Source organism: Aulonocara stuartgranti (genome assembly GCF_965226115.1).
Source record: "Aulonocara stuartgranti genome assembly, chromosome: 2".
Taxonomy (NCBI): domain Eukaryota; kingdom Metazoa; phylum Chordata; class Actinopteri; order Cichliformes; family Cichlidae; genus Aulonocara; species Aulonocara stuartgranti.
Window position 1 is genome coordinate 32,850,139 of NC_138940.1, and position 16,822 is coordinate 32,866,960.

The window sequence follows — 16,822 nt, forward strand, 5'->3', positions numbered from 1 at the left end:
TGCATGAGGCTCAGCTGATCGCCTCTTTGCGTGGAGGGATCCCGATGACCCTGACTTGCATAGAATCGGCCGTGTGGAGCTATTTTCCTATGTCAAAGACGTAAATGCAGCAGCTGATATAAGCACGACTTTGCATCCGCGGATGAAGACCCTTCCTGACCTCGTTTCATCCCCATCTCGCTGTTCTTCCTAACCAGCTGCAAGCCCCGCCCAACCACACGATGCGGGGCAAGCAGTAGATGAGGGTGCGCTCGTTTTCCTGTTCTGTGTTTGCCGGATCCATGCTTTTATATTCTTCACGCCACATTCAGACACCAGCCAAATGTCGCAGAACAAACGGAGACTTTTCCAGTCTCAATGGTCAAGTTTTGGTAACTGCGTGTAAATTGTAGCATCAGTTTCCAGTTCTTAAATGACAGAAGTGGTCTCCTGCTACTGTAGTCCATTTGCTTGAAGGTTCAACGGGTTTAGAGATGCTCTTCTGCACAAATTGTAGCGAGTGGTCATTCGAGTTACTCTTGCGCCCCCATCAGTTCAAATCAGTTTGACATCAACAACACACTGCTGCTCATTACAAGAGCAATATCTCTCATTCTTAATGCCCCCCACTGTAGCCAGCTTTGATAATTTTAGGTCCTCCTTTAGTATTATTCCAAAATTATGGAATAATTTTCTAATTATGCCAGATATCACAAGGTGTGTGGTCCATTTCTTATTACTTTCATTGTTCATGCTGTCAGAACACAGTGTAAAGGCACAAAATCTTCAGATGTAGAGATCGGGTAACAAAAAAAATAGACACTACTTGGTGTCTAATAATATAAAATGCTTTTAATACAAATTTTAATTCTAAAATACCAGTAGTATTTGTTTTATATAAAATATTAATTTACCGGTCACACCGGAGCAGACAAACTAAACATACTTGTATGTTAACATATGCTAATCTGCTCTAAGTGACACACCCTGTGCCCAATGAGAGCGCCTACATGCTAATTTCTCGGAGCAGTGGAGTAAATAGGGGTGGGTCCTGAGCGTTTTCCTTTTTTTTCCGTTTCGTGTGTATGTTTTTTGACTAGCTGGAAATGGCGTCTCTTGGCTTCGAACCGTTCTAACTTTATCGCACAATAATAAACATAACAATATACACAGCTATTATCCCATAACATGGGGAGAAACTTTACTGGGAGGTTTTGGACGCTCTAGTTGGGAAGCATTACTGTGACCGCTGCGACTAAAAGGAGTTAAATCGCGGAGGTAATGATAAAGAAGCTTACAACTACCGTGTACAGAGGCTAACGATAGCTAGCTAGCGATAGCGGACGACTCAAGAAAGGGCTTGCCAACTGAGCTAGTCTACGCTAGCCGATAAGGCCACTTAAAAAACGGAAGAAAATTGAGACGGTGGTTCCGGGTATTTGTGTTAAAATTAAGCTACTCTTATAGGCAGTTATCATCATAGAATGACGCGAGATGAACGTTTATGTTGGTAATTATATGTGCTGTGCTAACCGTAGCTTGCTGGCTACAGTAACACTGTTGGCTAACGTTAGCAGGGGTATCTGGCTGAGAGGGGGTGTGTTTCTGTCCGACTGGGTGTAAAAACAAACTAAAATACTCGGACAGTGGTTGGATATTTCATCTGTGTGACCAGAAACTTTTGTTTCGCTTCCAGAGAATAATGGAGGATTCTCATACACGGTACAGCAAGCGCCTGGTAAGTAACTTCACCCAACTGTTAAATCCCCGGATTCGTTGTTTTATGTTAGCAGGGCAACTTCTTCGTTTTCAATGCGGGTTTTTAATGGACAATAAGCGATTTAGTGAATGAGAACTGATATGTTTTCTTTAGAGCGGCCTGCTTTTCTTTTCTCTTTTTTTTGGCACATTGTGTTCACGGTAATGGTCCCATTTTTGTTTTGTGTGGCACCCTAATGATAACGGCAGTGAACCTGTGTAAAGGCTCTGGGTTCAGGAAAAGGTCAAGTTCAGTGTCTAAACTGACAGCATTTGTGCTGTGACCCTGTTTCACCCTCTTCCCTGTCGATGTAAAGCAATAAACTCCAAGCTTACCGTCTGCGGTTTGTACTCAAAAAATGGCACCAGCTGATTCCTGTTATTACCGGGGCAGAGGTTCAATATTAGGTATATTTATATTATTAAAAAGACTTCTTGTCATTGTTGATTATTATTTTATTGCACGAAAACCTAATAAAAGCACACATAAAGTGGTTGCTTAATACTATTTTTATTAATTATGCTTTCTTCTTTTATTGCTTTATCTGGAAGCTTTAGCTTTGGTTTCGTTGGTAATATTGACTTGCTTTAGTTTAATAGTAATAGGGACTGTGTGTTCTTTGAAAGTAAGGACTATTATATCTTAAATAATACTACATTTGTGGTGTAGAGATGGGGGTGGGGAGATCTGAGAACAGAATTCATGTGCTTCATCCATCTGTTTTGCCAAGCAGTGCACATAGGATGAATGGCAGGAGGGGAGTTAAAGGGGGGCAGTGTGTAGAAGATTAACCCCTGCTATTGTAATACTGTATTGTTTGTTTACCAGATGAACTGATTTTTGTGTCTGACTGATTGATGAATTTGGATGGGCTTACATCTATCCAGCTCTTTGCTTAAAGCTTTGATATTGCTAGTTTCAGTTTCTTTCTTTTCTTAAAAATGTTGTGGTATAGGTCTAAAGTCTTGTTAAATGCCTATAATGAAATTTAACTTGATGCCAAAAGGTAATCCAGTTATTAGTGTTATAATAGTTTAAGTATATTGTAGTAATATACAGCTGTTTTTCAGTGGTTTTCCTCTCAAGCACATTTAATTTATCCAGCTCTCAGTTATTTCTTTGTGTGTGCCTCCAATCAGATCTCGTCAGTATCAGCTGATTATTATAAATAAGATACCTTTACTATATGTGATGAAGTGTGTGGAAACTAGGCTAAAGTCTAAATTCTTTTTGTTTTATATTTTCTAAAACTTTCAAAATTTCTTTCTTCATTTTTTATGAGTATTTAACTCAAGGTGTCAAACTGTGTTTCTTTTAGTTATTGTTGTGTAGTAACCATGAACACAGTTAAATACCCACTTGTACCACATTTGTAAATGGTTAAGCTTATTATACAAAACTCCACCAGGTTCACAATACTCTGCTGATTGATCACAGTCGTCACAGGGTTATCGCCAAAGGCTGAAGGCTTTATCAAAACCTCTGCCAGGTCTAGGCCCATGTGGCTATGCTGACAGGGGATTCCCCCTCATAACTGAGAGTTATGCTGGATGTGGGTTTGAGACAAAATTGCACCTTGTTTATTTGCTCTTTATGCACTGGAAACTGTTTGGTAAACTGCAATTTTGGGACCTTGTTTTGAGAGATATCTGTTGACAGTGAAGTTAAGATCATGAAGCTGGAAAATACTGGAAAGTCCGGTTGTTCTTCTTGGTGGATGGCTGTTGTGCGTAGCTGTAATTCTTGATTTGTGTCGCATAATTTATGAAGCCGTACAAATTTTTACCTTAATATAATTTATATTTTTCTGAGACTCAAGCCCCCAGAGTACATCTTACTCTAATAGTTATAGCGTATGCATGTATGTCTGTTCACTAGCTTCTCTTCTATGCGTTAACCAATCTGGATGAAGGTTACTATATAAACTGCCTAGAGTACCGGGATAATCAACATCTGTATAGTGTTTGGAGATTACTTTTAAAACATTCAAATTCTTAGAAATTCTATATATTATCTGTAGTCGCTGATCTCAAAACAAATGGGGACATTAGATCTACGTTACATGTTGTATTTTAAAAAAATTTCTTGCAGTGTCTGTAATTGATTATTTTGTCTTATACATTGAATATGTAGCTTTCAAATATGAACTGTAAACATGTTTTTAGTGTATATTCATTTGTTTGGTGTTTGTGAGCAGGGTTTTTTTTTTTTGCCATATGAAGATAAAAGGAATAAAATGATAAATTAACAAACATGTCTATTTTTTTTTTAATTCTGTGAAGTTAAAACTTTATTAAGTTTTATTAAGTTTAAGTTTTTGTGAAACTAAACCCCGAGCCATTTCTAAGGGTTTGGATGGCACAGACTTTAACTGAAAACCTTTATTTGTCTTCAGCGTACGCGAACACAGCGCCGCTATCAGGACGATGGAATCTCCGATGATGAAATTGAAGGAAAACGAATGTTTGACCTGGATGAAAAGCTGGAGTGTGAGAGATTCGGCAGTGAATTGATCAAACACATGGAGGGTAAAGGTGAGACTAGTGTACTGAAATTTATTTTTTATTTTTTTAAAACAGAACCTTTTGTGATTATATCTAGAGCTCTGTGAGATGAGTTGATGTGTTATTTTTTTGTAAGAGTCTATCTACAAATTTCTTGTCCCTTGGGGGTTTTTGTTTTGTTTTTGATATGTGTATCTTTTTTCTAGAATTCACATTTGAATACATCCAGAGGGAAGGACTCAGGGATCCCATTATCTTCAAGACTACTGATGGCCTTGGCATGCAGTAAGGGACTGGTTTCATTAGAAAACTCTTTTCACTGTGTGTCTTTCACCAAAGAAAAGTAATAGTAAAATTATTACCTCTCTTACAGAATGCCAGATCCGGATTTTAGCGTGAGTGATGTCAAGTTGTTTGTTGGTAAGTTCCTATTTTATCCCCATTCAGAGGAAGCAATTAACCAGTAGCCACAAACCCAGCCTCAGGGGTAACGCGCTAGTGTACTCCTAGTGCCAATCCTAGTGCCAATCCTAAGCTTGGATAATTGGGAGGGTTGCATCAAAAATTGCATTCACTAAATTTTTTTTTTTACCAGAAAATGTGGCAGCCCACCTAAGCAGCAACATTTTATCGGCAAGAAAAATATAAAGCCATGTCACTAAAACCACAGCACTACAGCAGAAAGCCTAAATATTTTCTTTTTTGTTTTTATGACACTGCCAGATGGAATCTTAAAATATAATTACACTTTATAATAATATTTTTATACTTGTAAAATGTTTTTGCACTACATTGTTCAACTTAAAAATATTGTTTTTACTAATCTTATTGTTATTGTTATAATCTTTATTATTATTATTTTTTTTAAACGCCTCTTGATTTGATTTATTTTTATTTTTTTAAATTTTTGCACCCATGATCTAGAAAATAGTTCTTGTATTGTAACAGCCCCACAGAGCACTGAAGAGTTGATTTTTAACTTGTGTACTGTTCTGCTCATTGTGGCTCCAAAACGTAGTAATGTTTTTTTTGTTTATTTGTTTTTTTTGTTGGTTTGTTTTGTTTCCAAAAATTTGTGCATATTGGGGGAAAAAATGGAGTAAAGGTTTACAAAATATCCATTATAAATTGGTGAGTAGGGCTGGGCGATCAATGGCGATATACGATATATATCTCGTTTTTTTATTTTTTTTATTTTTTACTTTTAAGCCATAAAGTAAGAACAAAAAAAGAGTTCTTAGTCCAAGCTGTCCCAGATGTCACACAGGCACTTTTATTAACATTCAGCATAGATGTACGTAAAATAAATTATCAGCATTTATTAAATAATAATGCTCCATAAATAAAATAACAGTGTTGTTTTTGTGCATAACAAAAAGCTCACAATTGTGCAGTCAAAATGCAAACTAAAAAGATGCTGAGCATAATAACAAAGACAGATTTTGCAGCTGCTCTGTTCCGAAGTTCTACTGCGTGACTGACAGCCTTGAGTTTGAAATCCGCTCTGTAACCAGGCCATTTGTGGTCCTTATACACACACAATACGGTAATATCATGTTGAAGGACAGTACGTAGTACTCCACGAGGTTCCTGACTACGGTAGCCGTAATGCTCTGACAATCCATCAAGCGGTGTGGCTTCGTAGCTTACCAAAGTTGTACTAAAACATTTTTTGACAGATTGCTGAGCGCCATGTAGCACATAAAATCGGTTATCGGTCAGTAAGCACAACCAGAATTCATACATAAGGCGCACTGTCGATTTTTGAGAAAATTAAAGGATTTTAGGCCAAACGCGTTAGCGCGGTTAGCTCGTTAACACGTTGACACCGTCCAGCCCCATGCACGTGCCGATCCGTGGTAACTCGCTAACGGAGATTTGTCGCATTAATGCAGCGTTAATGTCATTTTAACGAGATTAACGCTGGCAGCACTAAAATAGTAATCTCCAAATGTTTTCTTTTTACTGACCAGCTCCTCTGTGTCCTTCTTGTAGCCTGCAGTTGAAATGATGGGGGAGGGGGAGTTGTGTTCAGTGAAGGAGAGAGGTGAGGCAGAGTAATTTTGCGTACAGACAAAAGTGGACGAAAGAGAGGCAAACTTGCGGCTGCACAAGTATAATTATAACGTAACATAGACTATATCGATATAAACGATATCTTCACATCTCATATCTCGTATAAAAATATATATCGATGTATTTAAAAACTTGATATATCGCCCAGCCCTGCTGGTGAGTGTTATGCAAAGTAAGCAATGATCTCAGTTGACATTAATGTGCTTACAGGTAGTCGACGTATTGTAGACGTTATGGATGTGAACACCCAGAAAGGAATTGAGATGTCGATGGCTCAGTGGCGACGGTACTATGAGACGCCACCATCAGAAAGAGAAAAACTCTACAATGTCATCAGTCTAGAGTTCAGTCACACCAGACTGGAAAACCTGGTGAAACGGCCTGCTTCGGTGAGAGTTTGCACAGTTTTACACATGACGTTTACAGAAACTGTACTTGTTGAAGCAACTGTTTGGGGGAAAAAAAAATGGATCCGTAACTTCACCTTTAGTTATTGACCAACTGTGATGTGTTAAGCAGAAAGTGGTGCTGATCATCAGAATAGTCTCGGGTTTGGTGCTGAAATTTTAATTGTGTACTTCTGTATTACACAGGTGGACCTTATTGACTGGGTGGACAACATGTGGCCCCGTCATATCAAGGAGAGGCAGAGGGACTCCACCAATGCCATCATAGACATGCACTATCCCAAAGTACAGAAGTGAGTAAACTAACAACATTTAACATTTGCTGTGCTGTAGAGAAACCACCATCATGACCCTCTCCTATATCAATGCAAATGTAAGCTAGCTAATCTGTATGCCAGCTTCTGTTCACATTTTAATCTTGTTTGATGGTTTTCAATCCTGCCTTCATATCTCTCAGGTACTGTCTCATGAGTGTGCAGGGCTGCTTCACAGATTTCCACATTGACTTTGGAGGCACTTCCGTCTGGTACCACATTCTGAGAGGAGGAAAGGTCAGTTTGAATGTCACACCGCACAAGAACTATAGATTTAACGAGGTGTCCATCAGAATAGTTGTTAACTTTGGTGGTTTTAACAGGCACATTTCTATGTGTATGTAGGCTGTTGTTGCACAGTTGCAACGCTAACTATGAGGCCCACATGCAGCAAAGGAGCTATGTGTGCATCTCTGCACTCACAGAGGGTTTCCAGAAGGAGAATTTGTTTCCCACTTTACAGCCTTTACCATTGAGAGAAATTTGGTGGCATTAAAGGAGAATAAGCAAGAAGGAGAAGAAAGGTGTATTTTACTGAAGATGCAAACACTGAGGTTACTGCAAATGATAAGTTGGAGCTTTTTCTGAAATGGATACAAGCGTGTAGGAATTCTGAACATAATAGTAAAGGTACATTAGCTAACTTAACAATTGTGGCTTTTGTATTTAAAAAATCCAGGTAGGCTGCTGTGTTTACAGAAACTCTAACAGCAGTGCCTATAACAGCTGGGTAAAAACTTAATCTGGGACAGTCCTTTTCTTCAGTCTTGCTTTCAGAATAAATCAAAGTATGATCTAATGTTATCACACTTCTTGTTATTATGCAGTAAATACTGACGGGGACATTTTTATGAGTGCATGCCAGTTCCTTTAATAAATTCAATTCTTGTTAGCAGACTAGAGGGAAGATCAAATTGTTTAGTTGGCATGCATTGCAGATTCTAACTAAGATTTACTTTCCCCCTACAGGTGTTCTGGCTGATTCCACCCTCACCACAGAACCTGGAGATGTATGAGAACTGGGTTTTATCAGGAAAACAGGGAGACATCTTCTTGGGGGATAAGTGCCATGACTGTCAAAGGATAGAGCTCCATCAAGGGAACACCTTCGTCATCCCATCAGGTCTGTTCTGTAATAGAATAATAGCGTTAGTACATACAGTTACAGACGAGGGTAGAGACAATGTATGTAAGCCTCTCACACATGTAAACAAGCATCCTGTGTTTAATATGGTGTAGGGTGGATCCATGCTGTGTACACACCAGAGGACACATTGGTGTTTGGGGGGAATTTCCTCCACAGCTTTAACATCCCGATGCAGCTCAACATCTACACCATTGAGGATCGCACACGGGTGAGCAGCAGTTAAACAGCTCACTGTTTAAATGTCTTTATAAATCATTTGAGATTTTAGAGTAATGTAATACATGATTCAGGGCCGTGTGGAAATTACAAGGGGCGAAAAAGACAAGTCTAAAAAAACCATTTAGTACCTTTTCGGGTATTCCCACTGTAGAAATCTGATGCCAGTACTGTCATTTTCTTGAAATTGAAACATGTATGCATCTTTTGGTTCTTGGATATGAATCCAGGGGTTGTAAAGCACTATCCACACAATTGTAGCCCACTGACAGGGTTACTGCAGGTCATTAAAAAGTCTGAAAGGAAAAACTAGACCTCAAATTGTGTGAGAGATTGTTGTATATTATAAATTTGGAGATGCTGTGACTTTAACTGGTAGATGAAATCAAAATGTGCTATGGAAAATATGAAGTTTATTTTGAGACTATGTCAAGTTTCTTTTCCTTTCTTAAATTTAGCTATAACACAGGTTAGGTATCCGGCTGGGTTAGCCCACACACACAGGTGTTCAGCTTGTATCTGGACTGCTGTGTCTGCAGTGACACCATATTTTTTTTAAATATATATTTCTAAGAAGAAGTGAAAACCACAGCTACCGTGTGACAAATGCTTCTTTTTTGTGGTGCTTGACAGTAGCTGTTAAACAAAACAAAAAACATAAATAATATAGTTGCATAGGTGCAGCTGAGAATTTTAAAAAAGACATTTAATTATTAACAATTTGGAACCATTGTAGATGCATTACAAGCATGTAACTTCCTACATGTTCCTATAGGAACACATGTAATATCAATGTCCCCATCCTGTATGTGGTATGGCTCATATTTCCGTCATTTATTTACATTGATTGCTATACATATGGTTTCTGTTATTTGTAAATGTTGATCTACCTATAATATAAGCATAAATAGTTTAATTAATACTAAATTAGGGTTAAATATGATTTTGAGCAGTGTTTAAAATGAACCTTTACATGGTTTCTTAGAGAGAAAAGGACATTTTCAACATTTTGCTACAGGTCAAACACTTTAACCTTCACTTTATAATCAATAATAGGAGCTTTTAATTGTGATAGAAATAGAAACGAAGAAGGAAATAATTGAAAAAGCAAGGCAACACTTTAGCTCAAACGAATGAATTGACATACCCATTGTTCATGTGACTACTTGGTTGCTTTTATGTCCATTGTGGTTCTTTGGACGTTTTATTTACCTGCGTAAAAATGGTGTATATTACAAACTGGCCTCAGTCACGCAGGTTCTGGATACAAATATGCAGAAAAAAACCCAGCAGTTTTTTATTTGCCGTAAATGTTTGAATCAACCGCCATATTGTGATGTTATTAGTCTTGGTACCCGAGGTAGTTTATGGGCCAAGTTTCATAAAGATTGAACCAATCCACTAGGGGGAGTTCAGGAACAGAAATGCAGACATAAATATATCATTATTATATAAGATTTAGCAGTTCTTCCTGGTCTGTTTTTATCAACATCCCCTAGGTGCCAGCAAAGTTCAGGTACCCGTTTTACTATGAGATGTGCTGGTACGTCCTGGAGAGATACCTTTACTGTCTGACAGACATCTCGCACCTCACCCCTGAGTTCAAGAAGTACTCCCTCGGTATAGGTAAGGATAAATGTACTCAGATAAAGACCGCTGCCCCCACCCCCCCTTTTTTTTTTCTTTCCTACAGAACACAAACATTTGTTTATCACTTACTTTAACTTTAAACACTACATGCTTCCTTTTTTAAGGCTTAACACCAGCTGACCTCGAAAACAATGCCTACACTGGTAATGGTGCTTCCAATGAAGATGACACTAATGATGAAGATGAGGATATCAAGATCAAGGAGGAAGATGCCGAAGAAGAAAAACCAATCCAAGTTAGCAAACCCCGGCCCGTGCTGACCCCCTTTGAGCTGGAAGGACTGTGGAACCTTTTAGGAAAACTGGAGGAGCTGCCGAGCCACAAAAAGTGCGTCCCTGAAGGAATTGCGAATGCTGCAGGCCTGCTTGAGGACATGAGGGTGAGTGTCACCAAAGTTCCTTGCGTTGATCAACTTAGAATGTAGTCACATGCTCTATTTAATATATTTAGACCAAATACTCATCTGTCATTTCCATATTTTTTTGTCTAGGCTGTTCTGACAGATTGTGCCGATGACAGCCCTAAGCTAGCCTACACTGGAGAGCCCATAGTCAGATGGCCTGAAAGGGTGAGTAGTGAACTATTTTTCTAAGCTTTATTTTTAATCATCTGCCTGATGTTTGTGGGACTCAATCATAACATGCATTTTGCCTGCTGGTCTTGTATATGTAGCCATCATGGTACCAGCCTCCCACTCCTCCTACACCTGTTCTTTACCGTCCTCGCTTGGGACCCACCCTCCACAAGCCTCTGGGTCAGAAGACCAAACGGTCTTCCATCTCCGCCTTGAGACGGAGACGGGTGAGGTGCAAGCGCTGTGCTGCCTGCTGCAGGAAGGAGTGTGGCAACTGCCAGTACTGCCATGACATGAGGAAGTTCGGTGGACCTGGGCGCATGAAGAAGAGCTGCGTCATGCGACAGTGTCTAGCAGTAAGATTTCATACCCATCATTGTATTTATATACACTGAAATAATTATGCTGTCCATCTGTAAATGCATGCAGAAGAAACACTGAAAACTGTTAAAACATACTTTTACTGAAGCGTCTTACTCTAAAGTGTGTTGACAAACTGAACTGGAAAATCATTCTAAAGTTTTGATTATACTCAGTTGCTGAAGACCTGACAGCTAAGTTAAAAAAAAAAAAAAAAAAAAAAAAAGCAGGCAGGTGTGTGCCAAAGGTTACATCACTCAGACCCTTGCCGACTCATAGACACCGAAAGTATAATCAAGGCTTAACAAGTGTCCTGTCAGCATTATATGTAAAATTTCGGGCTTTATTTTGTCCACCATCTAGCCTGCGTTACCGAACACAGCACGATGTGCCATATGTGGAGAGGGGGAGTCAGATGAAGCAAATCCAATCACTCACACCCTCATGGAGTGCTCTGTGTGTTCAGAAATCGCCCATCGACAATGCATTAAGGTGCGTCTGCTTCTGATCTAGCGTATAAATTAAGGACATTACACAGTTATTGCATTGATGCTTTTTGCATTTGTGATCAGGTTTTGTAGTTTCCAATTCAAACATTTACCTGTTGTGTTTTAGGAACCTGGTGAGGGGAAGATCAATAAGGACTTACCGAGTTGTTGGGAGTGTCCCAAATGTTACCAAGGAAAAGATTCAGCATCAGAGGTGCTTAAATATATTTCTTACATTTACTTTGATTCCTTCTTGCTTTAGCTGGTTCATTCTTTCAGACGTGTTTTTTTTTTCTTTTCCCTTTATTGTTTATCAGCCACTTCCTGTTGCCTTATAGTTGATGTTGATACACTAATTAATAATGACACTCCCATATCAGTCTTCCAGCGATGAGGAAAGTGAAGAGTCAGAAGGCTCAACCTCCTTGCCACAGTCCAAACTTTCATACAGGGAAGGAATTGGTGTTGGTGAAGAGGCGGGTCCAGCAAAACGTAGCAGACCCCAAGGCCGGCCAACAGCACCACCGCCTTCTCAGAAACTGCTACTACAGCATCAACAGAGCCGCAAACGAGCAACTGAGCTTCAGCTCAGATATAAAAAGAGAGTAAGTTGGGGATACTTAAGTTTGTTTCACATTGATTTGTATTTTTTTTTTTAGTTGCTACTGATTTTCCAACTGAAACACCTGTTTGGGGAAACTGTCTCTGACTTTAAATAATAAGCTAACACTTTATCTATTCATAGATTAGTTTTTTCTGTAGCTGACTCTTCCCTACATCTTTTCTTTTTATTGCAGCTGAAACTGGATCGGGTCAAAATGTTAACAGTAAGTGGTGCACTTATTTCTGCAGTTATTCTGTATTGCATTTGAAACTGTTGCATTTGTGAAGTTTTTTTTATCAACTTTTCAATGTTTTATATCTGCAGCAGATGACACAATTATGCAAAACCATTTTTTGTAGAACTAGATTTGATGTCTGAAACATGTCATGTCTTATTGATATTTGCCTTTTCCCTCTAAACAGAAATCGTCATCTCTAGCTCATTCCCCGAGGCTGCTGGGCTCCAGGGTGCTGCCTCGTCTGCGCTCTCCAGCGAGCAGACTACCTCAGGGCAGAGGTCAAGGTTCCACCTGGGCGAATGGGTCTTCTTACCACAGCAATCCAGTAGAGACCGAGTCCTTTGAGCAGCAGCAGCAGTCTTCCCATGGTTTAGTGCTTGCACCCAAAGGAGAGCCCCGCAGGGGGAGAGGGCGAGGTGTGAGGCTGCGGGGAGGAGGGGCAGGAAAAGGCATCAGAGGTGGTCAGAGTCACGCAGAGTTGGAAGAGGACAGTGAGGACAGCAGCAGCAGCAGCACCAACAGCAGCAGCAGTGACGACGACGAAGAAGAAGAGAGTGGGCAGAACAGCGGGAGGGGAGGTGATAAAGAGAACCAGCCACAGTTGAGACGGGAAGGACAGGCAGCCAAAGAAAGAGAAGAGGACGGGTTTGAGATGGCCAACCAAAATGGAGCAGATGAGGATGAAGAGGAGGAGATGGAGCAGGAAAGTCGAACAGGGGACAGAGATGCAACATATCTTAATAAAGTCACACTCCAAAGGCCAACCAGAGCCAAACAGGACCCGTCAGCTATTGTCCCCAAATTAGAGGCTGTCGCCCCTCACACTGCTACTTCCACAGTACACAGCCAGCCCAGAGCCCTCCTCAGACCCCCAATTAGAAATCGCAGCCCCTGTCCTGATCAGCACTCAAATAGGCACACACCACCGCAGACTCGCAGTGGACACACTGGCACTCGCACTTCCCACTCAGAGAGACTTGAGGCCTCAAAAAGAATGAGACTGACCAGGCCAGCCAAACTGAACAATGGAGCTTCCTCGTCTTCATCTTCTGAGCTTCCCCATCTCCGCGTCCCTCTGTCTGCCCTGCAGGAAGGAGGGGGCGAAGCAGAAAGGGGGAGTGTCGGGAATAACCCAAGTTGTGAGAGAGAGGTGTGGGTGTCTGTCTTCCGCTACTTAAATCGTGCAGATCTCTGCGTCTGCATGGCAGTCTGCAAGAACTGGTACAAATGGTAAGACCTCTTCCCTGACACTTTACTAACAAATCTCCTTAAAGTGTTTTTTGTTTCACTACACTCATAAAAAGCAAAGTAAAACATACGCGTTCAGGCCCATTCTACCTAATTTAAATTACAAATCACTGACGTTACTTGTGCTGGCTACAAATGATGGCTTGTTCTCTGGTTAATGTGGCCTCTATAGCTGGTCTCTGCATTAAGTTAAAGAAAAGCTTCACACTTTTTAAGAGAGCTTTACAAACCCTACTGGACTTTTGTTTTTTGTAGTTCAGCAAAGTGATGACTGTTACCTGGCTGATCACCTCAGGATCTCAGCATTTTTATCTGATATTTATGATAACTCTGAATCTGGACCTTTTTTAAAGTTGTTAAATTATGCCAGACTACAGGTGTGAATCACACGATCGAGGTATGTTTAACTGGGCCGTCTTGTGGGTCATTTCAATTTCATGTTGTAGAGGCAGGATAATTTTGCTTCTACTTTTTAAATGTTAAAAAGATTTTAGTAAGATTCAGTTGGATTTCAGTCTTTAAAATCAATTCAGACCACTTTGATTTGTATTTGTTAAAAGGCCCAGTGAGCCCTTTTGAAAGCCTAAAAGATGGTTTATTTAGACTGTATCGCTGACCCATATATCTACAAATGCACAGATATGTTCTTTATGCATATGTTTTCATCTGTAGGTGTTTAGACAAGCGGCTTTGGGCGCGGATTGACCTAAGCATCAAGCGCACGGTTAGTCCTCAGGCCTTGACAGGCATCATAAAGAGACAGCCGGTCACACTCAACCTCTCCTGGACCAACATCTCTAAAAAACAGCTCAGCTGGCTCATTGACCGCCTGCCTGGTACACACTCAAGTTTTCTTCCAGGATTATTGAATTCTGAAAGGGACAATATAGATGTATTAACAATATTGACACATAAAAGGGGGACTCAATTTTTAGATTGTATGACATTAAACACTATTTAAATCTTACCCATTTTACAGGGCTGAAGGATCTGATGCTGGCAGGTTGTTCCTGGTCCTCTGTTTCAGCTCTGTGCTCCTCTGGTTGCCCTCTACTCCGTTCACTTGATCTGCGATATGCAGATGCCGTCAAAGATGCTCAGATCAGGGATCTAGTCACTCCTCCAGGTAAGGAAAGGGGAGCCTCAGAGGGTACAAAGGGATCATACGATGTGCATTATCAAGTAATAGATTTAGTATAGTTTTCTTTCTTTTTCGTGTCTTTTCCTTTTCCTTTCTCCCTTTCCTTTACCAAATTTACAGAATGTCTCTGCTTGTTTTCTTTCATCTCTGGTCCAGGCTGTGACAATCGTAGTCAGTTGCGGTCCATGCAGTGTTTGCGGCTAGCAGGTTTGGACATTAGCGACTCCACTCTGCGTCTGGTGATCCGCCACATGCCCCATTTAACAAAACTGGATCTGTCCCACTGCAACAGTCTCACCGACCACTCCATCAATCTGCTGACTGCAGTGGGCTCGTCCACGCGAAACACACTCACAGAACTCAATCTGGGAGGTAGGAAACTGTTGGGAAGTATATGGACTGGACAGCATTTCTGGGAAGTTTCATTCAACTGGAGATAAATGTTTTCACGTTTCTTTTCCAGGCTGCAGTAAACTGACAGATACGTGTCTGAAGTATCTCCGCCGCCTCTCTTGCATCATGCTGCTTGACCTACGAGGCTGTAAAGGTGTCTCCCGCAAGGCCTGTGAGGCGTTCATCTCTGAGCTGTCGGTCAACACACTCTACTGCCTATCGGACGAAAAACTGATCCAGCGGATATCCTAAGCGGCTCGCCTTCTGTCATTGCAGACGTGATTTGAGATGCAAAAGCGGAGGGAGTGGATCCTGATGTGAATCTGTGCAACAGAGAGAGGCAGGGAAGCTCATGCACCTGTGCCACGCAAAGGAAGGGTGGGGTCTAAACTGGGAGGGCTCGCTGACTGGTGCTGTTGGGAGGGGTCAAATGGCATGTCACAGCTGGAACGATGCTTCTTTTCATTACATTTTATTTTGCCATGTACTTAAAAAGGAAAAAAGGACTCAGGAGCTTTTTTGCTGTTCTTTTGGGACTTCGTGGTGAGTGGAGAAAACATCTTTTTTTTTTTTTTTTTTTTTTTAAATTTTCCTAAGTGGGAGAATGCAGGCAATTAAAAGCTGTATTAGACTATACATCCTGTGGATATCAAAGTCATCAACTCTTCTTTGGACAGAGCCAGTCATGACTGTCATCACAAGCTTTCTGCCTTGAGAAAGATAAGCAGAGACTTTGAGTTTCATCCGCAGAACAAACATGCATTGTTTTGTTGAACTTAACTGATTTCAGCTACTTTTGGGTGCTTCAAGCATATTAATATCTTTTTCTGTTCAATTGTTTGATGACTTGCGCTTCATGCACAACAGCTATGCTTTGATACTTAAAAAACAAACAAAAAAAAAAAAAGGAAAGTAAAGGTGAAAGGACTTCGATGTCAGACTTGGGAAACGTGAGCTACGGGAATGACCTATGTTTACCAGATGTTTATTCAGCTTTGTAAGTCACTGGTTGCGACACAAGTCCAGTTGTATGGTGTATATGGATGCTAAGTGTGTAAGAAAGTTAAAAGTGTGAGTAGGCAATCAACATGGCAACAAGACCTCACCCCAACAAAAGGGCAGGTTGCATTAAGTGTAGGGGACGAGCCAAGGATAAGGTGTCAGATAAATGGTGCATTTTCAAACAACGTTAGACTTCAGGTGCTATAATTTCCAAACTCCTTTTGCTTTGTTTTTGTACAGAGACAACATTTAGAGCAAAACTATTCTAGATTAAACCGCTCCCCACCTGTCTTTGATACACTTGTTTTGCTTTCATTTACAAATAAAAAGAGAGGAAAAAATGTGACCATCTACTTTTCACATGACTTTGTCAGATTCAGTGTAGAGATGTTTTGTTTAGGGAGGTGGGGGTTCTGCTCATTTCTTTGTTCCCTTATAGTGTTATGGCTCTATATCAAAGGTCTCCTCCCAGACTGCTCCTCCTGGCCATATCCCTTAAAAATGAATATAAGAATATAAATGTATACTTTTGTGTAAATGTGTTTTTCCTCTTTTAGATTATCAAAACGGGGAACCTGTAGCATTGTAATTATTTTCAGAAGCCTTTTTCACTTTATGTTATTTGTGTTATTTTTCAAGAAAAAAATAAATAAAAGAATGATAAACAATGGCTGGGTTTCGTGATTTCTGTTGAGCTGAAAGTGGGGAAGATGCACTGCAAT

General features: G+C 40.3%; 1 protein-coding gene across 2 annotated transcripts; it reads left to right on the forward strand.

Annotated features, from left to right (window-relative positions):
* Window positions 1-1,034: 1,034 nt before the first annotated feature.
* Window positions 1,035-16,770, forward strand: kdm2ab (lysine (K)-specific demethylase 2Ab). Of its 2 annotated transcripts, none has more exons than XM_082556713.1 (23): window positions 1,035-1,257; window positions 1,676-1,717; window positions 4,134-4,272; window positions 4,449-4,527; window positions 4,616-4,662; window positions 6,529-6,707; window positions 6,912-7,018; window positions 7,183-7,276; window positions 8,009-8,162; window positions 8,279-8,394; window positions 9,902-10,028; window positions 10,157-10,431; window positions 10,543-10,620; window positions 10,725-10,982; window positions 11,350-11,478; window positions 11,602-11,688; window positions 11,855-12,079; window positions 12,272-12,301; window positions 12,501-13,546; window positions 14,237-14,400; window positions 14,544-14,690; window positions 14,862-15,077; window positions 15,169-16,770. In XM_082556713.1, the coding sequence occupies exons 2-23, from the start codon at window positions 1,682-1,684 to the stop codon at window positions 15,348-15,350; spliced, it is 3,915 nt and encodes a 1,304-aa protein (XP_082412839.1). In that variant the 5' UTR covers window positions 1,035-1,257; window positions 1,676-1,681; the 3' UTR covers window positions 15,351-16,770. The 2 variants fall into 2 exon arrangements, with proteins under 2 accessions (XP_082412839.1, XP_082412838.1); XM_082556712.1 differs by lacking the exon at window positions 1,035-1,257 and adding an exon at window positions 1,278-1,489.
* The last annotated feature ends 52 nt before the right edge of the window (window positions 16,771-16,822 follow it).